This window comes from Pleuronectes platessa, chromosome 14 (genome assembly GCF_947347685.1).
Source record: "Pleuronectes platessa chromosome 14, fPlePla1.1, whole genome shotgun sequence".
Taxonomy (NCBI): Eukaryota; Metazoa; Chordata; class Actinopteri; order Pleuronectiformes; family Pleuronectidae; genus Pleuronectes; species Pleuronectes platessa.
Genome location: NC_070639.1, coordinates 11,235,432 through 11,260,544, shown reverse-complemented (window position 1 = coordinate 11,260,544; position 25,113 = coordinate 11,235,432). Strand labels below are relative to the sequence as shown.

General features: G+C 42.1%; 2 protein-coding genes across 3 annotated transcripts; one reads left to right on the top strand and one right to left on the bottom strand.

Annotated features, from left to right (window-relative positions):
* The first annotated feature begins 1,212 nt into the window (after nucleotides 1–1,212).
* Nucleotides 1,213–11,638, top strand: glra2 (glycine receptor, alpha 2). 2 transcript variants are annotated; one of them, XM_053439978.1, is made up of 9 exons: nucleotides 1,213–1,298; nucleotides 1,798–1,919; nucleotides 4,419–4,486; nucleotides 6,210–6,433; nucleotides 7,948–8,030; nucleotides 8,114–8,251; nucleotides 8,354–8,568; nucleotides 10,117–10,266; nucleotides 11,357–11,638. In XM_053439978.1, the coding sequence occupies exons 1-9, from the start codon at nucleotides 1,213–1,215 to the stop codon at nucleotides 11,636–11,638; spliced, it is 1,368 nt and encodes a 455-aa protein (XP_053295953.1). The 2 variants fall into 2 exon arrangements, with proteins under 2 accessions (XP_053295953.1, XP_053295954.1); XM_053439979.1 differs by lacking the exon at nucleotides 1,213–1,298 and adding an exon at nucleotides 10,672–10,680 and having other exon boundaries at nucleotides 1,841–1,919; nucleotides 10,117–10,278.
* Nucleotides 11,639–15,447: 3,809 nt separating this feature from the next.
* On the bottom strand, nucleotides 15,448–25,102 carry fancb (FA complementation group B). The gene is made up of 8 exons (XM_053439571.1): nucleotides 23,876–25,102; nucleotides 23,635–23,790; nucleotides 23,460–23,549; nucleotides 22,330–22,458; nucleotides 21,385–21,557; nucleotides 19,713–20,125; nucleotides 19,394–19,634; nucleotides 15,448–17,726 (listed from the first exon to the last, which is right to left on the bottom strand). Exons 1-8 carry the CDS (start codon nucleotides 24,755–24,757, stop codon nucleotides 17,306–17,308), a joined length of 2,505 nt encoding a protein of 834 aa, XP_053295546.1. The 5' UTR covers nucleotides 24,758–25,102; the 3' UTR covers nucleotides 15,448–17,305.
* Between the last annotated feature and the right edge of the window lie 11 nt (nucleotides 25,103–25,113).

Sequence of the window (25,113 nt, the reverse complement as noted above, 5' to 3'; positions counted from 1 at the left end):
AGGAGCTTATGTGGGCCTATACCTTGATAAAAAATGGAGCAATAATAAATGAATCTGTGTTGGCCTTAGCTAAAACCTCCATCCCTCCACCCTTGGGCTTCAGTTGTATATTTCCCGCTGCCTCCGTCTGTGACTCTGTCTGTGTGTCTGTCAGCTCTCTTCCGTCTCGCTCTGGGAGGCCAACCTTTCAGCATTTGCAATGATGTGCCTCGGAAATCTGTTTCCAGGGCAACCAGGGCACCAAATATTCTCCCAGAGGCTTCACACTGGTGTGTCCTTTGTTTACACTTTTCATATCTCTGTGAGGATGGAGGCTGCTCTAAACAGACAATGATGAGGACCTATGAAAAAAAAGGGCACAGTGTGTCAAAATACATCCAGGGGTGATGTCAGAGAAAAACAGGTCAACCAGCATCCCTCTGTGTTTTTGTGATTTCAGCCAAGGGCCAGGGTATGTGAACTTAAGAGTATAGATCTTATAAGTCTACCCCCTACATGACCAAAAAACATATAATTTCAGGTTCTTGAATGCGCCACTGGAAAACACGAATTTCCCAAACCCACCTGATCCAGATGTGCGCACTGGGAGTTTCCCATTTCTCACAAGACAAGCCAATGTAAATCTAGATTATGTTTAGACATTTAAGGACAGTGTTTGAATATGATTCTGTAAAATGTACTCCCTCGTTTTTTTTGGGTCTGGAAAACCAACTCACGTCCACCACTTTTAAGCCTTGCGCTTGCGCGTAACGGAGACCGGGAGCTGTCTGAAGTGCTGAAATGAGAAAAGGCGTTCCTCTCCCATTCCTGAACACGGGGATGGTGAAGTCCACCTGCCAGAGGCTTCACTTCACGAGCACCGGCAGCACGGACCAGCTGTGGATACGTCTCCACGGAGCGAGATCTCCTCCGGATCCGACCCAGAGAGCTGCCATGAGGGGATGCGCTTTGGAGTTTCACGTCCCTCTCGACGTCTGACCAGGATGTTTCATCGCCTCACCTCCGCCGCGAGAAATGGGTTTGCGGGAGTCCGAGAGTTTCGTGAAACTAAAGTATGAACCGTGGCCGCAGTGAGGAATGTCTCCTGTATCGTTGCTGTGTGACAAGAGAACACGCAAACGCCCACGACCTGGTCAGGAAGAAAGCGGTGCCCCTATTTGGATTATGTGTCTGACCAATGCAAACACATGGGAGAAATAGAAAAGTGAGCACATGGGGAAACCTCCAGGAATGAATCGCTCCTTCGTCAAGGTTTTGGTAGCTTTATTGACATACTTCATGGAGACAAACAACTTCAGGTAAGGGCATTTATTTACCAAGTTCATCTATGGAAGACTATTTATTTATTGTTAGATTTTTGATAATTTAGACGTTTAGAAGGGTTTGATGGTTTTATTCAAGAAACAGTATAAATGAAAGGATCGAGTTTGTAATTGCTTTATTGTCACTTTGAATTAGATTTACTTTAGCTCCCTTTTACTGAAAATATTTTGCCCCTAAAAACCCTATCAATGAATAGATGGTGAAATTTACGCACGGGAAGGGTGTCATTTTCTATGATCCTGCGGCGTCACAACATTATTCCTGTAATCTCACCTCTATAAATTGCAGCATGTTGTGTTGTCAGCGTGATAATCGTGCATGCATGTTGAAGGAGAAGCCCACGACGTCGAATCTCATACAATTCATCTGCGCTTTTACGCATTTCCCACTCTCCATGTGTGCGCACACAAAGCTTTGATGACGGGTTTGGAGCTCTGACATTTGTCGTTTTTTTCCGTGTGTGTGTGGTTTCAGAGTTGTGGATGCCAAGGAGCACGATTCCAGGTCATCCTCCAACATGTCTCCATCAGACTTTCTGGACTCACTCATGGGTCGCACGTCCGGGTATGATGCACGAATACGACCGAATTTTAAAGGTGTGTTTATTATCATCTTTCTCCTCCCGAAAAATCCTCACAGACCTCGTCACACCGAGTCTCATCTTGTCCCCCCCCCACAACCACACACCTTTATGTCCACATCTAGTAATGGACAGGGGTTTTTTTGCATCTCCATCCCCGTTAAAAAAAAACAGATTGTGACATTTTCACTTATCTGGAGATCCCCTGCTGTTATCTCTTGTGGAGATACTGTGCTTGCCAGTCCTGTGATAAGAACAATCAATCACTCCAACTGACAGTCACTAGATAGTCCTTGCTTTAATTATATCATGAACTAACCCTCATTATAACATTGCATGCTTGTTTTTATTTGAAATTATATGTGATAGAATACATATCTCCATTAGATGATCATTCAGAAAGAGGCAGGAGGGGAGGTCTTGCAGACATCACAGTCTCCGACTGGTACTTTCAGACAGGGATGCCACCATGACAGGTCAAATGATGGATGGTGCCCCCCGTGGCTCAGCTGCTGGCCACTGACTTCCTCTGATATTGTCGCCGGGGTTGCGGTGCTGGAAACAGACACAGGATTTGTCACTGGAACAGAGTGGATAGAGGATAGGCTTGACCCCTGGGGACTCAGGACCATGCATTGCAGGCTGGGGGTTGATTGGGGGGTGTTGGGATCCCAGTACAGTGGGACCTTCCAGGATAGATTAGTAAAACTCAGATATTCATTGCCCAGATCTCCTCTCTCTGTCTGGGAGGAAAGGACAAGCCTGCTGAATTGGACTTGAGATGTGAGGAGCACAGGCTGTTTAACACCAGTTGGCATTTTCAGGGGTGAAGCGTGAGCCACTGTTTCTCTGAGAGAAAAAGCACACAGGGATTAAAAGACCTAAAGCCTGCTGGTTAAATTCACATTCTCTCTGTAGTTCAGGATAAAGCTCCCTGTCTCATACAAAATCTCCCTTCCCACAGCCAGAAAACAAACACTTTTGCACGAGCCCGGCCGATTTGTGTTGTGAACCTGCTAGTCACACTTTGAAGAGCGCGTTGAACTGTTTTTCTGAAGGCTGACCTAGATTTCATTGCGGAGTTTGTCGAGAGGCTTTATTTTTCCTGCTTCTGCTGTTAAATGCGGCCACCTGACAAAACAAAACCCAGGCAAATATTATTACCAAGTGTTCTGCAATATTGATGAAGAGAGGGGGGAAGGGAACTCCACTCGTCAGAATGAGAGAGACAGAGAGGAAAAAGATTTGCTGTGACTTTAACTGGCAAAACCTGCCAACCCTCGCAAACAGATTCCAGCTCAGGCCACGGTGGAGTAAAAACGACACTACTCATTAGAGCATGATGGTTATTTTTACCCACAGAACTTCTACATTATTGAGTGGCTGCAACTAATTTTGATTTCTTTTGATTAACTGTCAATTATTATATTGGGACCATTTTGATAAAATCATGAAATTATTGATAATTTACAATAACAAATGGGAGATCATTGTAAAATAAAAAGTAATCCAATGTGCCACATTTCTATTGCCTTTTTTCTGACTGATGATTCAAAACCAAAAATAAAACTCCAAACGTCAATATTCTTATTTGATAACTAAACTGTCTCTCAGAGAGAGCATACCTCCGCCAAGGTCCAATAGTCCCCCTATGAAACAGCATTTCAAATCACTAGATCCACATTTGCATTTGGATCTCCGTGAAACTCCACACATTCATTTCTATCAATCCCCTTAATGTCTGATTTCCAAAATCCATTGTTTAGTGCTGATAAATCAAAACAAACGATGAGGAAAAAAATAAATCTGCATCTGCCTTTGTTCACAAACAAACCAAACATAACCTTCCTGGTGGAGGTAGGAACTAGTGACTCTTAATCGGCCATTAAAATAGCTACCAATACATTTTCTGTTTAAAGACTTTTCAATTATTGGGCCCATTGTTGCAGCTCCACATTACTGTGTGTGTGTTTTGTTTGTGTGCACGTATCCTCTGTTGAACTTATAAGAACAGGATACAAAAAAGATGTTTACAGTAGTTAACCACAAAAGACCACCACAAAAGAGATCTACGCGTCAGTATAAAGATAACAAGCTGGCTCTATGTGATATTATTTATGATCATATTCAGATTTAAAACCATCTATTTAGTCTCTAGAGCGAAATTTCTTCTTTCATGTGATCTTTTGTTTCTGGTTTAACAAAGCATGCCACATGTCCCCGCTCACTCCTCGAGCTGTTATTTAAATAATAAAAGTGAAAAGAGCTGCACGTTGTAAACTAAGGCACCCCACTGCTCCCAGACCCTGCAGTTGTCCTCGATGATATCTTCTTTATTTTTATTCCCCTCATTGTGTCATTGTCATTCCATTTCACAGGTTCCCCTGTAAACGTTACATGCAATATTTTTATCAACAGCTTGGGCTCTGTCACAGAGACAACCATGGTGAGTTCCTCTGGCTTTCTGTGTGATTTCTGCCCTGTACGACGTGTCAATGTGTTATCTGTCCCTCAGGTCCACCCGTTAATGTTACCTGCAACATATTTATCAACAGCTTTGGTTCTATAGCAGAAACTACTATGGTGAGTTGAGCGTTGTGCTTGGACTTGTTCTAACGCTGTGATCCGTGCTCTGGAGTTAAGACTGAACCATCCTGTGTTTTCTTTTTTTTAAACCAACCTGAGCAACTTTATGTATTTCTTTTTTCTGTCTTCCCATTCATTCAGACACTTAGTTTTTTGCCCTGAAGGAGTTTGCATCACAAAATTGGCTAGCAGGGCCCCTTTGAGTGGGTCGCTGATTTGTGTGTTAAAGAAAAAAAAGTTTCAGAAGGAAGACGCTCCTTAGTGCTTTTATTTTGAAGGATTTAGGACTTGGTAGCCTATTGAAGCCCTCCTGACAGCTTATCAGCAGTGAACACCAAGGCAATGAGATGTAAACATGGTAAAAACGAAAATACAGTGACTACATTAAATCTAGGTTTTCTACTATTGATGACAGAGAGGAACCAAAACAAAACTTTCACAGGTTCAAGTTAAGAGGTTCTGAAAAGCCTCTGAAAGCATTATTTGGGTCACGATTTAATGACTCAGGGAAAATGTGGGTCCTGAGGCTCAACTAATTGAGAAACACTGGCTAACCAAGTATATCGGTCCTATTTGTTTTTATAATTCATTCAACAACTACAAATTCACTTTAAGTGAGGGGGTGTGGGGTGGCGGGGGCTCGGCGTTTAAGCTAAGCTCATCTGTAATGTGTTAAAGCATCAAACTGTTAAGGGGGCCAAGAACATAAAACCTCTGCATTGAAACTCATCACGATCTAATGATTCATAATGAGTGATTACAACAGTTTAGATGGTGAATGGAGGATGTTATTTTCTGCTCACGAGGTTGCCAGGGAATTACACGGCTTTGGAGACACATGCAAATAATCTATCTGGAGCCGCCAATATGCTGATGAAATGTCAAACAACATAAGGGCCTCTCATCGTCATGACATATCAATTACTCTGAGCCTCGTGTCATTCAGACCGCTACTAACTGCGCCGTCAGTTTTCCTCATCAGCGTCTTACAAACGCATCATTTAGCTCCTTTAAATGCTCATCAGATTAATTAGGATTGGTATGAGAAGTTATCATGAGGTCACTGTTTTAGAGATGATCGTCAAACTAGTCGAGTAAACATACTAAGTGCAGTACTGATATACTGATGATATAGAGTTGATGTGCAATTACATTTCATATTTTTTTCTCATTATCCATTTTATTATTTATCACGTGTTCTTAGTGATGTTGTTTCTGAAAATGCTCTGTATCATCACAACAGTTGTAAATGTGTATATGTGACAAATTGTTTGGAAGATGTATTTCCTGAAGTGATAGTGAAATTGTATTACCTGAAAACTATACTTTAATCAGGTCCATTGTATTATTTTTTGTTGTTCATATCGTTTCAAAAATCAAGTAGCATAAAGTACAAATACTTCCAACTTGTACTCAGGTACAGGTCTTGTATAAGTGTTCTGAGTTACATTTCAACCACCCGAGAAAATACATAAAATCAATAAGTTATTGACCTGTTCACAATTGATGTAGTTGTTTACTTGTTATATAAAGATGTCATGATAATTGCATTGTTTGCATTCTACTAATCATGATGATGTGGGTTTAACAACTTCATCAAAAGGAGCATGATATGTTAAAATAAACCGATGCTGATGAGTAATGCTCAATCACCAGAATGCTTTCATGACCTTCAATGGCTGCACTGCAAAACATGCAAAGCTGCTCTTCATGTCCACAGGATTACAGGGTGAACATCTTCCTGCGGCAGAAGTGGAATGACCCTCGGCTGGCGTACAGCAAATACCCAGACTCCTCCCTGGACCTGGACCCGTCCATGTTGGACTCCATATGGAAGCCCGACCTCTTCTTCGCCAACGAGAAAGGAGCCAACTTCCACGATGTCACCACCGACAACAAGCTGCTGCGGATCTTCAAGGACGGGACGGTCCTCTACAGCATCAGGTGAAGTGCCAGACACGTTGTCAATTTAAAATGCCATAAGAATTAAAGATAGAGGGAGATATTTAATTTATTAACATTTGTAGGAACATTTTCTAGTTTTCTAGCTTTTGGAGATATTTCAAGATCTCTGATAAATTGTCACGACTTTCTCTAGACCAAGTAATAAACCAATGATAAAGAACATAGTCCTCTTCTGTAATCATTCTTTACACCATCTGGTCTTGTAAGAGGCTACAACAGAAGAGGTAGAGAATCAGCGCTGGGCAAAAGATGAAAATGTAGAGAAGCCAAATCTGTGATGCATATGATCACCTCAGGACATGTTCACTTATTACTTTTCCTCTCCAACATCAAAGAGTGTAAATCTAAAGTGTACACTTTAAAATGGATTCTATTGCATCAAGATCACTCTTTGAAATGACAATGCTTGTGAAATGTAGATTTTTTTCAATAAAGGAACGCTGATTGCAAGAGGGCAAGATCATCTCGGGGGCATTGTTGAGAATCAAAAGCAGAAATCGAACCAAAAAACCACTTCCTTCAACGTGTTGGTCTCTCCGCCCGGAATGTTATAAATCGTTGTGGATAAGCTCGTGAAACGTGTCACCACCTCATGGACAACATCTCAAAGGCCTGTCAGCTCGAGCACTGAGCAAAACTCGGTACAAGATATGAAAATATGTTTCATTTCATTTCAATACAACCCCTGTCGCGCAGAGGATTCAATTTTCTCTGGAACGAAGCGATCGATTCAGAGTCCATTTGGAGAGCAGCTCGAGGCAGAAGTGGAGCGCAGGTGTGGAGGCAGAGCGGGTCAGCGGGGGGGATGAGCGGCGGTTAGACACTCTCCATTTATGAGAGAGATGACACAGCGGCGGTGGAGACATTCGGACCACGATGCATCACAGAGACAATAAGTTGCAGTAATGAAAGTGTGATGGGAACCTGCTGAAGGGAATCCTGCACCATCTGTCAGAGGCCTTCACACGGGAGAAAGAAGAGCACCATCCAGAGATAAAAAAAAAACAATACAGTAACTTGAATTAGATTTTTCAGGCAAATTATTATAAGTTAAAGATATAATATGTAAAAACATCTAAACCTGTGTTACATCTATATTTTTTTGGGTAAATTGTTGAATTTACTTCAATCGGTAATACACAAATTAACTAAGTTTGTTCAGGTTAAAATGAGCAAGTTAACTAAATCGATATCTTTCTTTCTTTCCCATTTCGGACCAGCATAAGCATTAGCTACTCCTGCTGGGGTGAACCACACACACAGTCATACAGTCATAAAGCAGTGGTGGTGAATATAACTCCCATGATCCCTCGCTGCTTCACGACATCATAAAAATATGTCTTTTGTAATTTTTTTGATTAAATACCCCTAGTGGCTATAGTTACATACTGTACCAATTTTTAATAATAACTTAAAAAGGCAAATAACATATGTTTATTATAACGCTGCCATCAGTCCTCTGTATCTAACTCTAACGTTGTCTCACATCCCAGGTTGACTCTCATTCTGTCCTGCCCGATGGATCTGAAGAACTTCCCGATGGACGTCCAAACTTGTACGATGCAGCTGGAAAGTTGTAAGGCCCGACTTTGTCGCTGCAACATGAAAATCAGCTGATGATTCCTAAATGTTGATTCAGACGCTCGTCTCTGTCTCTAGTTGGCTACACCATGAACGACCTGGTCTTTGAGTGGCTGGCGGACGGCGCAGTGCAGGTGTCAGAGGGGCTCACCCTGCCTCAGTTCATTATGAGGGAGGAGCAGGAGCTGGGCTACTGCACCAAACACTACAACACTGGTCAGAGGACACACACACACACAAATTGTCAATGTAATTAAAAACCTATGGTTCACATTTTCATACAGCTAACTGTTCTCCCGTGTCTGAATTGTTTTACAGGTAAATTCACCTGTATCGAAGTGAAATTCCACCTGGAGCGTCAGATGGGCTACTACCTGATCCAGATGTACATCCCTTCTCTCCTGATCGTCATCCTCTCCTGGGTGTCCTTCTGGATCAACATGGACGCTGCTCCTGCCCGAGTGGCACTGGGCATCACCACTGTGCTTACCATGACCACCCAAAGCTCCGGCTCCAGAGCTTCTCTTCCAAAGGTGAAATGTTTTTTATTCTCTTCACGGCGAGACTGGTAAACTCACAGCAGGTCTAATACAAGTCTACACGTCCATTGCTTTGAACGCACATAAAAGCCTCTAATGGTAAAAGGTTGTGTAACTAGACTGACATAATTGCATTTATCCCAGAAAGTCCTTTTAAATGATGTACTATATTGTTATATAGATCAAGTTTGGTCACTAGGATGTTCAGACATTAATTCATTACTTGCATGAACATGTTTAAACGCTAAATGTTCATTCTAAACCATTGCAAGTCCCAAAACTGTTATTACAGAGGGGTTTTAATATATGTTGCTACAGGACTCTAAAAGACCCGAATGTACTTTGAAAGCAAGTGTAACTAGAATGTCAATCAGTCAGTCAGTAGATCCCTGCATATAAGAAGAAAAAAAGATTAAGGCATATAAAAGAAAAAAATAAGTATTTGTATAACCCAAATGATGATTGATTTATCATAAGACATAGTAGAAGAAAGTGAAAAAAAACTAACTGATCCACATCCGCACCAAAATTAGGTTTTATAATAAGCAATTACCCAAGCAGCTTTATTTTGACGTTGTTTTGGATAGAGGAAAAATTTATAAATAGAGTTAGTGTAGAGACAAACAAGGAGACCAAAAACGATCTGGTGACTGATTGAGTAGCTTCACATAGGACACAGTTTTATCTCAGGATAAAAACACCTCAACTGGGTATCTTATCTAACCTGGTGCCGTTCACAGCATCCTACATTTCTGTAACACCCTGAATCTACTTTCATCATAAATAATATATACATTACCAACAGCAGCAGCGGTGTGTGCTCACTCATTTTCAATCTGGTTAAATTACCATGCACATATTTTGTTGAAGGGTCCTACAGGCACCGAGAGGCCGATCTTGACGATCAGACGCTGTCCACGCTTCAGTCTGCAGATGTGCACTCAGTGAGGCCTCAGCCCCGACAGAGATTCTCACATAATAGAGACGTGTACGCTGATAAATATTTAAAGAGCATCCTCCGAGCGGCTCGACTCAAGAAAGACAATAACTGCCGTAAAAAGCAGCTGAAAACGCTGAGTTGTTTGCTCCACATGCTAATCAGCCGCCATGGAGATATGAGGTCGCACTGAAGAGGAATCTCCGCTTCCATCTTCATCCTCAAGTCCTCGAAAGAAACAGATTAGAATCAAGGAACCAGCTCTTATTGCCGTTCTCTTTGTATTGGTAATTAAAGCAGTAATTACTTCCTGCTGTTTTTGTCCATGCACTCACCGACATTGCTGGCAGCTCACTTGTTAGCAAACACCGTCTCTAATTACAGGCGTGCAGAAGTCACAGTTGGCTGATATAATGAGCAACATAAAGAGGGGCGAAGAAATAAGCATCACTGAACAGATCTAATAGGTGTAGGATTTTAATTAAGCGAAAAACGGCCAAAGGAAATCAATAAAGATTCAGAGTCAGATCAAATTCCCATTGAATTGGAGGTTGTTGTTGTTACCCTGGCCGATCTAACGAAGGGAAATCTGTTGTCTCCCGCAGGTTTCTTACGTGAAAGCCATCGATATCTGGATGGCTGTGTGTCTGCTCTTTGTATTTGCTGCATTGCTGGAATATGCCGGGGTTAATTTTGTCTCCAGGCAACAGAAGGAGTTCCTTCGGCTGAGGCGAAGACAAAGGAGGAATCAAAAGGTAGTTTTTGAAGTCTAAGTCTTTAAAGGAGAACTTGTTGTTTTTTCAAACTATTAAATCACAATTTAGGTGTTGATCTGGTGATGGTGCTGCTGAACACTTTCTAATGGTCAATTACTGGATGGATTGTCCCTAAATTTGACCATTGATTTAGGGACATTTGTTCAGAATAGATTGAAATAATATCGGTGAAGTGACAACAGGGGGAATCCGTTTGACTGATGTATAGTTATAACTCTGTTGATCCTCTGACAAACTCAATTGACTGTGAATAAAGATGGACGACATGACACCTCCCGAAAAAGTGAAGCCAAAATGTCTCAATCGCACCCTGGTGGCTGGCTGCGGTACAGGTCATAAACCATGTTGTCTCAAAGATGTTTGTTCAAGTTTTTGTAAGTTTAGTTGTTTCATGTTATAAAAATGGAGACAAACATTAGCGGAGATTCACTCGCAATCAGTCGAGCCTTCGTATCATCAGGACCTGGCTGTCACAGCTCCACCCCGTGATCGCTACTGCTCAGAGTCCGACTCCAAGATGGCAGCGTTCCTATCAAGGATATTTTGGCTTCATTTCTGGATAGTGGGAGTAACTGGAAATGCATCTTTATAGTATAATGTCTATGACTGAAATCATCATCAGTTGGTATATGATTTAAAAAAAAAAAGCATTACTAATTCATATCAGCCTACTAATCGTTATCATGTTGTCAGAGCTGCTAACATGGCTGTAGATTGAGATATTTGAAACTGATTTACATGAATATAATTTGAATGAATTTAAGTTAATTAGGTAAGTAGTCATTCTAAGTGCGTGATGTTATTGTTTTTTTTCCTTTTCGTATTTGCATATATCGGATGATTAATGTCCATGTAAATTCAGTGAACCACAGCAGCTCAGGAAGCAGAGCAGGTTGTTGATCCTCTCAGTTGTCCTGGATTGACCCTGAGTGAATGGTGGAATGAGATGCTAACTGGAAGCAGATCGAAATGCTCAATATACGTGCAACCCATTTACCGTTAAGAAGTAAAGCATACATTTTGGGCTAGTTTGTTCAATCTGTCCACATGTGCTTGTGGTTTTTTTCAGGACGAGGACATGCGTGAGGGCCGCTTTAATTTCGCTGGCTACAACATGAGCCAGTGTCTGCCAACAAAGGACAGCTCAGCTGTCAAGAATGTCGCTCCGGCCCCGAACCCCCAACCGCCTGTCCCGAAGGACATAGACGCCATGAGGAAGAAGTTCGTGGACAGAGCCAAGAGGATAGACACGGTCTCCAGGGCCGCGTTTCCTCTGGCCTTCCTCATCTTCAACGTCTTCTACTGGGTCACCTACAAGATCATCAGGCACGAGGGCATAGACAAGAAATAAAGACTTCACCCTCTGTGACAAACCAAGTTTATATTGGGGACTTCTCAGATTGAGAAAAGCTTGTGAGCACAGCAGGATGAGAGGACAGACTGTGGTGTTGATGTTGGTGTTCTTTCAGGGATAATGTATAACGTTCTTGCATCCTACAGTAGATGTTATGATGACGTGAGGAGCTTTTGAGACGCAGATGCTGTTTTGTTGTTGTACTGCTGCATATTTCCTAAAGAATCTGGGGAAATGGTTTTAACTCAAGGCTCAGTAACATGCTGGAGAAAGTGGACCAATCGTTGTTTTTAATCAGCTTCGGCTTCTGTACAAACAAGGGAAAAAACATTCCAAGGGTTTCATGGATTTGTAGCTCAGTCAGACCCTCAGAGTTTTTTTTTGTGAGATTTGCAAAAACGGGGTCTTTCTTATCGAGGATGTTTGAGACTGTTTTATAGGGTAACAGTGTCACAGCACTTCCTCTTGGGTTTAAACAAACTACAGCAGCAAAATGAGGCATACAGGTAGGAAGCACGAGCACATCTTTCAGAAATAGTAGGCAGCAGTGTATGTCTCGGGCATGAGCGCGACAAAGCAGATGAAAATCTGGAATCAAATCCTGCATTTTTATACCGGAGGCCTTAGAAATCGAAGGGATTTGGTGAGATGAACCAATATGTTTCTCTATTTTTTCAGTGATCTGTCAGAGCCGAATGCTCCGGTTACGCTTTTCTACCTGTGGCCAGAAATTCAGAGCATCTTTCTTGATGTTTCCTTTTATCTCTAAATGTAATTATAAATCATATCCACGGACAAATGATGTCACCAAGAACTAGTGAGAGTTCATTCAGATGTTTTCAAAGTCATTGATTTTCCTTCTCATAACAACGTTTAGTGTCATACAGGCTGGGTTCATGAGGTATGATGGGCGAATATGTGCGCCTACAAACTGTGAACATGCACTGAATTCCTGAATATCGTCATACGCCCACTTCCATATGAAGTAATTTATATTCCAGGTAAATACTCCAGGTATCTTTAGGTATGGTTTTAGAGTTTCAGACTATGTTTTTTGTAGATTTAGAGCCTGATGAAATATTTATTGTAATGGAGGAAAGGTTATGTTTACAAATAGATCTAAATATATATATATATATATATAAAGCTTTCTGTATTTTTCTTCAGCCTCTGTGGACAGTTTCCCTTCACTTGGTGTGTTTGTTGCCGGGATGTGACGTATGTTTGTGGCAGGATTCGACAGTGAAGAACAAATCTGCATTAACACTCATGGTTCTGGAGCAGCTAATGGTCCTCGCACTCATGATATACTGTGGTGTAGAACTCCTTTCTTTGAATGCTTTTCCTGGAGAAAAAAAAAGGTTATCCACTGGCCTGTATCAATAAAGTTGACCGTGCACCATATTTACTTTACCTTCCACCTCTCCTGTCCTTTTTGTGTCTCTGCGCCCAACCAGGCCCATAAGTCAGGGTGATGACACATGCCACAGAGCAGCGAGGGGCCTGAGGTGATGCAGATATGATCTGACAGTGGGTCTCCATTAATGCATGATAATGTATTTCACACTGTTGTATAGAGGCATCGGTTGGGAGTAGGGGACCAGTTGAGTAAAGGCCTGGCAAAAAGGACGATAGTAGTAAATATATACACAGACTGATAGAGATCCTTCTTAAACCTGTTGTTGTTGCACGTGAGCGCACACAAACCCAAATATATCACAGAGACAGAGATGAATATCCTGTTATGACATTATCCGAGCAATAACGCTGTTCATTACTGAGCTGCATGAAGCCGGGATCCATCAACCTTTATTTGTTCTAAAGACGAATGCGTAGCCGGTGGTGGGCTTATTGAGACGGCTGCATGAATAATCCAAGAGCTTTTTTTAAACGCACAAAACACAGGGATTATAACCTAATCAATAATAACTAATCCTCGCTCGGATATACCATCCATTTCTTCAACACAGCCTCACACCACGAGCCATTTATGTGGCTGCTTTCATATAATATATAATATAGTCTATATCTGCAATCAAATTGAGAATGAGGGCTTATGAGAAGAACATTATTTGCGGCTTATAATGGTGTTTAATAGGGAAACAACTTTCGCCTCATTCATTAGGGTTTGGGGGAGGCTGCTTTGAGAGGACTGAGAGAGAGAGGCAAGAAATCAGGGTTGCCATAGCAACTGCACAGCAATTGATAGGACCACTGTGACTGGAAAAGGGGGACATTAATGACGTTAAGAACAGTGGTGCATGATTTTGCCATTTTGAACACAAATAGGTATTAAAAACCTAATTTCCACAGCGTTATTTGAATAATGAAAGCAGCAGGATTACTGTATATTCTGTAGGTTATATTCAGATGCTTCTATGTTTGTTTTTAAAGAGCTCAATCTAGCCTAGTGAGAATCAAGTGCTTATGAATTCACACGCTCATCACTTTGAATTGTATTGAATTACTTGCTTTGTTAATTAAAGTCTTTGTGACGTCTGAGAGAGAGGCGAGATTACGTAAGATTCTTCTTCTTTCTGCTCCTTTCCATTCAGGATTTGAGCTTTTGTGTTTGCTTTTAAATTGTTTGGTTTGGTCGATGAATGAAATTAACTAGTGACTAAAATAAAATAAAAGTTAATAAAACTTCAGAGGGCATTTTGAAATGTTGCAGCGTCTGAAAACCACAACTCACGGGCAACCGAACCGTCTCCATAACAACTGGGGGACTATCTGCTGAGGAAAGCTTGAGAAACGAAGCAGGAAGAATTCATTTTCAGCTTTCACATGGTAAGAATCAGTAACCTTAGAAGCCAGGCGTATTATAGACTGTAAATAAAGATGGACCACGCATCTCCATCTCCTCCTACTATCCAGAAATACTATTTAAAAGCCAAACGACCCCAGAAATGAAAACTGGCGATGACGTAATTTGGAGCCAGAGTTTGCACTTTAACGATCAGAGGATGGAGCCACAGCTTCCAGGTCGTTTTGACACATGCACTCGGACATTGTGCGTTTACCTTGTCTGTCAGGACGCTTCACACCGTTTTCAAAAGCAGCAAATAACTAAATAGAAACCTATCAGAAACAGGAACATTTGAACAAGTGTGAAAATAACTGCGTAAACTGACAGTAACCATCTTTGAGAAAAATATATTTTACTTTTTTAGTTTGGCCTATCCACCAGTGTGGAGGAGGCAGGTTTATGACTGTAATGCAGCCAGTCAATAGGTGATGATTGAGCTGCTTTGGCTTTACTTCATATACGTCTTTACATAGTCTATAACGATAGATTATCATTAGAATCCATCGTGTGTGTACTGTTCACTGTAGCAAAAATATGTTGCTCTGTGATGAGCAAAAGTCAGAAACTAGTTTCATTAATTTAAATGAGGGTACGATTTGATTTCCATTTAACTCATGAGGATCTTCTCACCACAGCGTTGCATCGTGGGAGCTCTCTGCATATATAATTATGTTAACATTGCACAATATGAAGACTGCACACTGTTCATAAGGTTGTAGATATGATTAATGTCCTGCTGCTCTGCTCGGTTTGACCCACTGACTTCCAGGGTCCAAAGGAGAGGAAACCCACTGACCCCAAATTAATAACAGTCAACTGCAGGCAGCGACCAGACCAGCGCTCATCATACCTCATCAATACATGGCTGAGCTGCAGCAGCCACCTTAATGAACTCCCAACACCTTATTAGTGAAGGGCTGTGATTCAACTGTAAACAAAAGGGTCATACAATTTAGAGTATAACATCTTACGAAATTATTTTGAATATATACATAAATAACTTTTTGGTGAAACGTTTATTTAATAATAATACTTACAAAAAAGGCAATAAAACAATTGTACTTTTTATCATGAGTTCAGCAAGTTTCATTTAAGGACTGGTACTTAAATAATTTTATCTTTGCTGTAAATTTCAGGTCTGAGCGTCCATTTCCACCAGGAACAGCAAAATTAATGGATGGGAATTAATCTAAACAAAAATTAAATATTTATGGAAGGTCATATATACAATGAAATAATAAAACATTGAGATTAATCCAATTTTGTTATTTGATATTAAAAGGCTGCATGAGGTGTAATTTTCTTCATGTCTGAGAAGTTTTTTCTAAGATTATCAATCTGACACATCTTCATTCCCCATTAAGATGAATGGACTTCAGCGGAGAAACCCTGCAGCCTACCTCCAACACTCAGAGTTAATAGAACTTCACAGGCAGTAACAGAGGACAATACCTGTATTTGACTTTGTGCAGCAGTCTGGTGTTCTCCGAAAACACCAATACGGATGAGTTGTTTTCCTTTTTGCGTGTGATCCACTTCGCCACTGGGCATTTACTGGTGTTATTTACTGCAGAGGATTCACAATTCTTCTTTGTCGCCCACAGTGACAGAGGTGTGTGAGTGAGGAGGGTTTTTTATCTGTGTGAGAGGCTGTAAAGGAGGAAAAAAGGTGTTTATGTGTGGATTGAGCTTGAATGGTGGCTGGAGTCGAGTTGTCTGAATAGAACAGCAAAAGCTAACTGAGCTGCAAAGAGGAGATTCTATTTTCATCTGAAAAAAAACAGAAAATATTTATTTATTTAACAGTGTTTCAGCAGAATATATATCATAAAAACATGTCGGAATAACTCCAGGAAATCGAGGACTTTGAAGTAATTACGTCATATCTATGTTTAAAGGGAGTCCTGTGGCAGCGAGTTGAGTGGAAGTGGTTGTGTGCACTGAAGCAAAGATATTAAAAGGTGTAAAAGAGTGGGAGTGGAACTCTCCCCAGAATGAGTGAGTGAGTGAGTAACACACACACACGCACGCACACGCACACATGCATGCACACGCATGCATGCACACGCGCACGCACACAGAGTTGGAACAGTTCCTGGAACAAACAAAATGCACATTCGTTCATCAGCCCCCTCTGGTAGACAAGAAAAAAAACTCGTCCATTTAAGCAAACACTGCTGGTCAAGCTGCCACAGATTCTATGTATCCAGCAAAGACTTTAAAGTGGGATTTGATGTTTGCTTTGATGAAAGTCATTGAACAACACTGACGTCAGGAGAGCGTTCACAGACTGCTTTCCTTTCCACCATTTCATCGAAAGATAGAGGAGGCCATGAGAGAAAATACCACTTAACGCTTTTAGTAGCGTATAACCAGTCAGGGAGAAATATATAACCCCTTTCATCTGTTGTTTTTATCATAACACAAATTGTTTCTCACTCACAGATGAAAGTGTCTGTCTCCCTGTACTGAATACCAGGGTCTGAGGGGACATGAGCAGAGAAATGAGAAATAAGCTGATCAGAGTTACTATTGCATCAGTATCCGATTAAAGCTGTGAAACCCAGGAGGTGATCCAATAGAAATAGGCAGGGGCTCAATTCAGCAACAGACACTCAAAAGATATGAACCCCCCCCCCCCAGGGCCGTCTCAGAGAGCAGACCCACACACGTACACACACAGTCCAGCTCAGAGAGAAACCAGGACAGCAAGAGGGGCAGGAAGTTTGTAGAGACACATTATGTACTATTAGATATTACACTATTATCGTCTTTATCCAACATTAAGACAAAGTGCTCCATGGGGACAGAAAATTAACAATGGGATTGTCAACAGTGACTATGTCAGCAGAACATTAGTGGAGCAGTGTCCTCTGTATTTCTAAGAGAGCGGCCAAATCCCCATCCAGCTGGACGTTGAGAACGCTTCGGGTCAGCTTACGATACCGCCCCACATCCACCAGGGGGCTCAACCTCGTCCTACTCCGCTCCACGTCCTGCTGCCATGCCTCCCTACACCTCTGCAGCCCCTCCACAGAACCGGGCTCAGGAGGGGTCTCATCATGTCCACTGATCCTCCTCCTCTTATCATCCTCCTCCTCTTTCTCGTGCAGAAGCAACGACACAGAATCCCTGAGCGACACCACCTCTTTTTCCAACGCCAAAGAAAATGTTTGAGCAGCACCCTGCCCTCTTGTGCCGTGGACAGGCCGGACAGAGCAGGACGCAGGGAGGAAAGCCAGGAGAGAGTCCAGGAACTGAAGCACCTGTAACTCGCTGCGGAGGAACAGCAGAGGAAGAAGGTGGATGTTATTTCATTGTAAATTTGTACATAAAGATAGTTGAAGTTCTCTTTATGTCTTTAAGCATCAGCTGTTTAACATCCACCGATTTTGTATTCTCTCCTCGACAATGAACCTCTGATATTCAGTGGAATAACAAACTGATGCGCGTCCTAGTTGTCTTCAAAGCCGTGTCAACTATAAATCAAATAATATAAATGAAGCAGTTCTCACTTCGGCTGGCAAAAATCAGCTTTCTTTTCTGAATTGAACAAAACTGAATTATTTAAGAGAGTCCCAGATATAACTTTCTGAGCCAGTACACTGAGCAGCAGTATTCAATTTAATAAGCGAGCAACATCTAATATTTCAAATAATGCTAGATAAAGGTCTTCGTAAAAAGAGTATTTTAAAGAAATACAAATTTGATATTTAAATGATAGAACATAGAGGTCAAATTCAGATGCAATGAAAAGGTACTACTTGGTCATAAACAGCTTTTTTAGAAGCATCTGCAGATTCCAAATACCTCAAACTTATTTGGAGACGATTCCAAAGCTCAGGAGCGACAGATTGGAAAGTGTCATATCCTCAAATACTAAAACCTGTCCAAGGTTCACTTAAGACGTCCTGGGTAGAGGACCTAAGAGCTTGGCTCATGGTGTGGGTCAGCAGAAGGAGCCTGGCCATGAAGGGATTTATAAGTGAGCACCAACATTTTAGATTAATTCTAAAATTAACAAGCCGAGAGGTTGAAATAGATCTAGTATATGACCATCTGCTGGATCGTGGTAAGAGTCTAAGTGAGCCTGATTTGTTAAGACAGGTAAAAAGAGAATTTCAGGTGTCCAATCGTTATAAGATAAAAGCATGTGTTACTAAACTCTATGTGATTATGTGTGTGCTATGTGTCATGAGGTGAAAAAAATATGATAGAGTCAGCGTTCTTATGTAAGCTTCAAAAGATGAGAGAGACTGACCCAGGACGATGACGTTAGCAGCACTGCAGAGCATTTCTTCTGTGTGGGGCCTAATGCACATGCACATACACACATGTCAGCTAATTGAATTCATATTCGTTGCCGGTGGTTTTACACTATTTCATGTTGCTGCAATGCACTAACAAGTGGAGCAAAGAGTCACCAAAGTATCAGTATTATTATTATTATTATTTAGTGTCTGATTGAACCTAAAGGATACGTAAAATGCATTAAGGTAAGTATCACTAAAATGGTTAGATGGTTTGTATTTATATTGCGCTTTTCTAAACTTCTCTAGTCTTCACAAACACAGTCATAGAGTGCATCAATTAGCAGCCCTTATTTTTCTATGAGAGGCTATTCGGGGTTCAGCATTTTGCCCAAGAACATTCGGCATGCAGTTGTGGAAGACTGGGATCAAACTGCCGAACTTCTGGTTGGAGGACGACCACTCTACCCCTCAACCACAGCCGCCCCACTACACATAAACAGAAACTTTCTTTGCTTGCAATATAAGGTCCTAGGCCACCTTTACCTTTGAGATAAAAAAACATTATTTTTCTTCATGAACTGATAACACGATTGTGGACAAAACTCCTATCAAAACCACCAAGACCTGCAGCTCTGAGGTCAGTAATAAAGCCATCCATCTGTCTGTTATCTGTAACTAAAAATGATTTACCTGGAGTGGACAGAGAGTTCCCCCTGAAAAGGGGTTATCTGGCTCCAGCGCAGCAGCATGAGAGCAGATGGTCCCGAAGAATTGATCAGTAGATACTGAGGGCTCACTTCTATCCTCTCACAACCCACTCTTCTCCGAATCCAGCCGTCTACATCACCTAAGCTGTGATCGGGAGAGTCTATGTGGAAGACCCAGCGATCCAGCACAGTCAACAAACTCAGCAAGTCCTCTTTAACCTCATCTGGGCAAGAAAACAACACATTAATGAAACATTTACTTGTACATTTAAAATCTCAACTCAAGGAGTTTGTGATTTTACCTGTTTTGAGTTTGGGGTTTTTGAGCAGTGGGGTTTGAAAATCACCGTGGATTTCTAGAGAAACTTGACCACAGTGCAGGACAAGCGGTGTTGGGCTGCTCAGGGAAGAAGAAGCATCTTGTCTCTGGACGTAATGGAGCATGACATGGCACTTGACACAGCCAGAGTTCAACAGAGGAATCAGCCTGGTCACAGCAGTCACAGCCATTCTGCATGTGTTGAGATCATTGGGTGTGCCGGCGTTGTGCTGCTTGCTTCTTTTGGCTGCGGGCTCCGGTGGCGTGGAGGCGGAGGAGGAGGGTGATGGGCAAGGTGTGGGGAGCCATGACACTTGGCTCTGGGTCTGGATGACTGCAGGCGTTGAGCCCTGGCCCGTCTCTGTCAGGATGGATAAGCTCACACTGGCCACTGGTCTGGAACAAAAATAACACATCACTAACGATCAGATATCACACGGACAGCGGGTAATCAGACTGCAAATCAGATACGAAACCACAGACCGAGTGTGTGCGTGTGTGTGTGCGTGTGTCAGTGTGTGTAGACTAATTAACAACACCAATATCTCTGAGTGCTGAAATCACACCCGCCGTACAAGTGCACCAATCAAAGCAGCAATACACAGGCTCTGGAGGCAGCCATGCCAGAAGTCGTTTTCCTCCACTTGTTGTTAAAAACAGTAACAGGTGGATGGAGGAATCCGATAATCTCGTTCCCACAAATGGAGCTTGGAGAGTCATCAAAGACTTGCTTGTTGCCATGGTGACCACCTATCTGCCGTGCATCTGGCTGGTGGAATTCATGAAAAGTTTGGGGCAAAGCAAGGAGAGGAAAAGACATCCTCAGTTCAATGTGATTTTTGTCTTTACAATCTGGCTTCATTGACTGCGTTTACATCGACACCAATATTCAGATATTAACCCGATTAAGATAATAGCCTGAATAAGAGACATGCCATGGTAACAGCTTTTTCTGATCACGTTAACCCAAATAATGTCATACTGGGACGACACACGCCCTAGGTGCAAACAGGATGTAGAAAAGAAAGAAAACACCTAAATGATTTCCGGTAGTATGTTACTTCAAACTATTTCAGGTTCGGGTTTTAACGTTTTAACATGATGTCGTAGTGAACGCAATGACTGTACACCGTAACATGTATGAAGGAAATGTTCTATTAGCAACTCATGTGAACATCATCATCGAAATAAAAGTCTTATTGTGAATGAGGTCAATAGTCTACATGTAAGTGCCCATGTTAAAAATAACAAAGTTCTAGAAAGACAATTATTTGACCTCACAGATTTTAATTTACTCATGATCTTGCGACAGAATTTTAATCTGCCGATTCTAATTAGGCAGCAGCGATACGGTCTGACAGCTGGTCAGCAGAACTTCACCCTTGACTATAACTGCACATGCCGTGCCATATTAATATCGTCTGTATCTTCGACTTGCACAGTTGGATCCCCTTAAACCAGATGAACTCATTATCCCTGACAAGACATCAAGCAGATTTGAGAAGAATCCCTGCTACGTGTTTAAATAATGTCATGTTCAAGGGGTCATATTTAAGACGGCTGATTCCTCACTCCATAAAGCTCACAATTACTTCTGTTCCCGCAGAGAAATATACACAATTCACTGCAATTAAAAAAAGGAAATGTGTGTTTACAATGCGCTGTCCATCGTCAGTATCACCCCCACAACTATTCGGTCCTCTGCAACGCGATGCCACAGCTTGTCAACGTGAGGTTCAGGAGACACTGCCGGCATGTCCTGCATCTTGTCATCCAAGGCCTCATCCTTTGACTCATCATCAGAGTCCCACAGAGCGACGAGACCTTCCTGGACAGAGAGTCAAAGAGACCGTGATCAGCCATGACAAGTGTGTGACAGCATCGACAGCAATAGTGGTTTATGTCCGACATGTTAATTTGAACAACAGTTCATTAGGAAAAAATTGTAATGAACTTTTTAAATGCTAATAAATAACAGTGTTGCACTGAGACAGTCTCTGGGAATACTATATAATTAGTAGGCCTGCTGTGGGTGCTTATGAGATCAAGAAATAAAGTCTTTCAGGGTTAGGCTCCAGACTTTATCAGTAAGCAGCAACATTTTAGAGAACATCTAAATCATGAAATGTCAGAGTGAGCAACAGAGTAGAAGACAAGGAGACATTTGTGCCATTCGTTTTTTGTGCCAACATTTTAGTCTTACTTCCTCTGTGCCTACGGCAGCATTAGCAACTCATGTGATGTGCCATTTCAAATATGACAACTTATCAAAATAAGTGAGAAGGGCTGGAGTCAGATCCAGCCAACTGTTGATGTGGATCTGTTAACAGTAAATTACCTAATTGCTTTGGAAATGTAGGTTGTATATCATTAAATTATAGATCGTATATGATCACACATTTTGAAGGTGTGAATTGAATACAAATGCATTTCATTGTCAGTATTAGAGGGAAATTAAATGCCCTGCTGTAAAGAGTTGCTGGTTTGATTCCCATTAGCGATACCACCAGGTCTCTAAAAACACAGAGAACTACAATGCAACACAACACACACTGTTGTGCAGAAGTTTATGGTTGTATATCTCTTTGCAAGAACAGTACCTGCTCGGGTTGTGGGAGAACCGCTTCTCTTCCTGACACTGCATCAGCCAGGGCTTGAACTGCCTGATGTACAACTCTGTCCTTCACTCTCACTTCTCCTCGAAGCTCCTGAAGCACGGTCAGTCCACTCTAAAGGAAAGATCCCATTTGACTGACAATGTATTTTGGAGAATGAACATAGTCAAGCTAAGTGCCTGAACTCAAGATGAGTTCATTTGAAGAGATGATCATTTTAAACAAATATCATCATCAGATGAATGATCATGAGGAATAGCGTGGCTGAAGCTGTAGACAAATATCACTTAAGTTCTACTGTTAATAACAAGACTTGATATATACAAGACAAGGATTTTGTAGAATAGTGCCTGTCTAGTTCCACAGATACACCCTTCTCTCTCTTAGCAGTACCTAAGGTCAGGTTATAGATAAAGGGCCAACCAACAGTACATTGTAGTGTCTACGTTGAGGGACTTTCATATCTAACTCAGATGCCCCAGACAGAGAGGCACCAACTCTAACTCTTTTGCATATTTCACCAGTGGCAAGACGTAAGGACACAGTTAGGAATGCATATTTAGACTTAACTATCCAATAGGATGTGAACACCTACATGTAACATAGAGAGTGACAGCAATTCTAGCCATTCATGGATGTGCTGTTAGATTGGGTGACGCAAGTGGATGAAGATATGCTGGGATGCTGTGAAGGACATCTTCAGATTGGGGGGTGACGCATTGCGCATTGCTAGTCTGTTGACATTTGTATATTGTTTCCCCTTCTGTTCTCCTTGATGCATCTATTCTACATTTAAACTGTCTCCATAAGACAGTTTCTTGTCTGCATCAGCTGCTGCCTGAGTTCGCCTTTCACTAGCTTCCAGAAAAGTTCCATAACACAGATTACCACTAAACTAAGTTGAAGGATGTAGTGTGAGTCAGGGAAGAGGGTTAGGAACAAATATACTTCTACTGAGGATCCAGACCACGGGTTTGATTCAGGAGGGTTTTTTCTAACTTTCTTTAACATTGCAAGATGGGGGGTTCATCGATATTTTGGAGGTATGGGCTAGTACCATTCTAGTTCTAATAGTGCTTTAAAGACTAATGCAGTGATGGTACATAAATGCTTACCTGTAGTCTGGACTCCAAGGCTTGTAGAGTAAGAAGGTTGTTCTCTGGTGGAGGAGAAGATTGCTTTGGACCATAAGCGTCCTGTCCGTGCTAAAAACAAGTATATTTAATGATTCATATGCATTACATCAAGGGAAAACCTACGAGACAGCATATTGTAAAAGGTGTGTCTTACAGAATATGAAATACCACAGAGGTCCGTGATGAGGAAATTTTCTAGCGGCTGCCCTATTACACTCTCATCCTTAAAAACCAAGAGGATCTGGTCGGTTCCACATCCCAAGAAGTCATCCACATGGACAGAGCTGACACCTGACCACTGAGAGGCTATCTGGAGGAGAGAGGTGAACAAAGTAGACTAATTAAACTTCTAATCATAGTAAACACAACTACTCAATAAAATTGTGTTTACATACCTGAAGTGTTTCCTTCCATAGAGCACAAACATGGCCCCGGTGAAAGGATATGACAAACAGGCAGCCATTCCTTCCACAGTTGACCAACTGAATGTCTTCTGGCTGCTGGAAGGGGAGCGGACACGTGTCTTTTACAACCCCACTCTGGAAATAAACGAGCTGCTGGTGAGACGTTACTGCAATCACAGCAGATTTCAGGGCCCCGTCCACTTTCTCGGCCGAGAGCACCAAGATGCAGCGTGTGATGCCGATGTAGGGGTGAGGTAAAATCAGAGCGCCATCGAAAGCTTCTGAGGTCTGAGGGAAATAACCCAGGGTTCGGCCTGAGGGCTGATCGCACTCATTTTGAAGCCCGAGAACAAATACCTGACCTCTGAGGAGGGGGAGTTCCCCAAACACACTGTGGGAAAACTGCAGGGGAATCTGCCTCACCTCTCCTGCCTGCGGAGACGTATAGAAGACATGACCAGCGTGGCTCCACAACAGTGTGGGGCCCTGCAGGATGGACGCAGCCCCCTTGATTTGATAAGGAAGCTTAAACTCAAAGCATGACTCCAGTCTGTGTGAGTCACACAGTGTTAGCAGACTATACAGAAAGCCATCTCCTCTCTCACCCCTCTGGCACACTACTACACAAGGTGTGGTTACTCTCCTCTGGAGGTCTAAGGCACATTTACAGGCTACGATGTCCACTTGGGCGGATGTTTTCCTGCTGATGACAGCTGCTCCATCGTCCAGGAACGTGTTGCTTCCCCGATCATATGACAGGCAGAGGGATATTAACTCACTTTTCCCACTGTTGCTTTTGCCCCGCTTGTGATCAAATAAGAAGATCTTCCCACAGAGGGAAACTATACGGGGATTACTGCCTAGTGTCTCCATAACGCCACAGAATTGCACATGGTCGCTTAAAAGTCCGCTGCTTCCGCCCTGCCGGCTTTAGTTAACGTTTTTCTGGAGTTGGGAAACATCGCTGTCATGGTCGAGCTGCCCCGGGGAGGACAGTGGGACGACTGGTCGCAAAATGTACCTGCGACTGAGTGAGGAAACTTCCGCCGCGTCTCCTCGTGTTTGTTTACATCCAGCCGCGCGCCAACTGGGATTCAACGCTTCCTGTCAGGTGCATTGTGGGTAAGAGCCGGCAAACAGACGTGTGTTGATGTTGATAACATCAAAACACAACTTGTAGCCTGTTAGCTCTGTGTTTATTAAACTTAGCATGTCAGCTCTTTATTTAA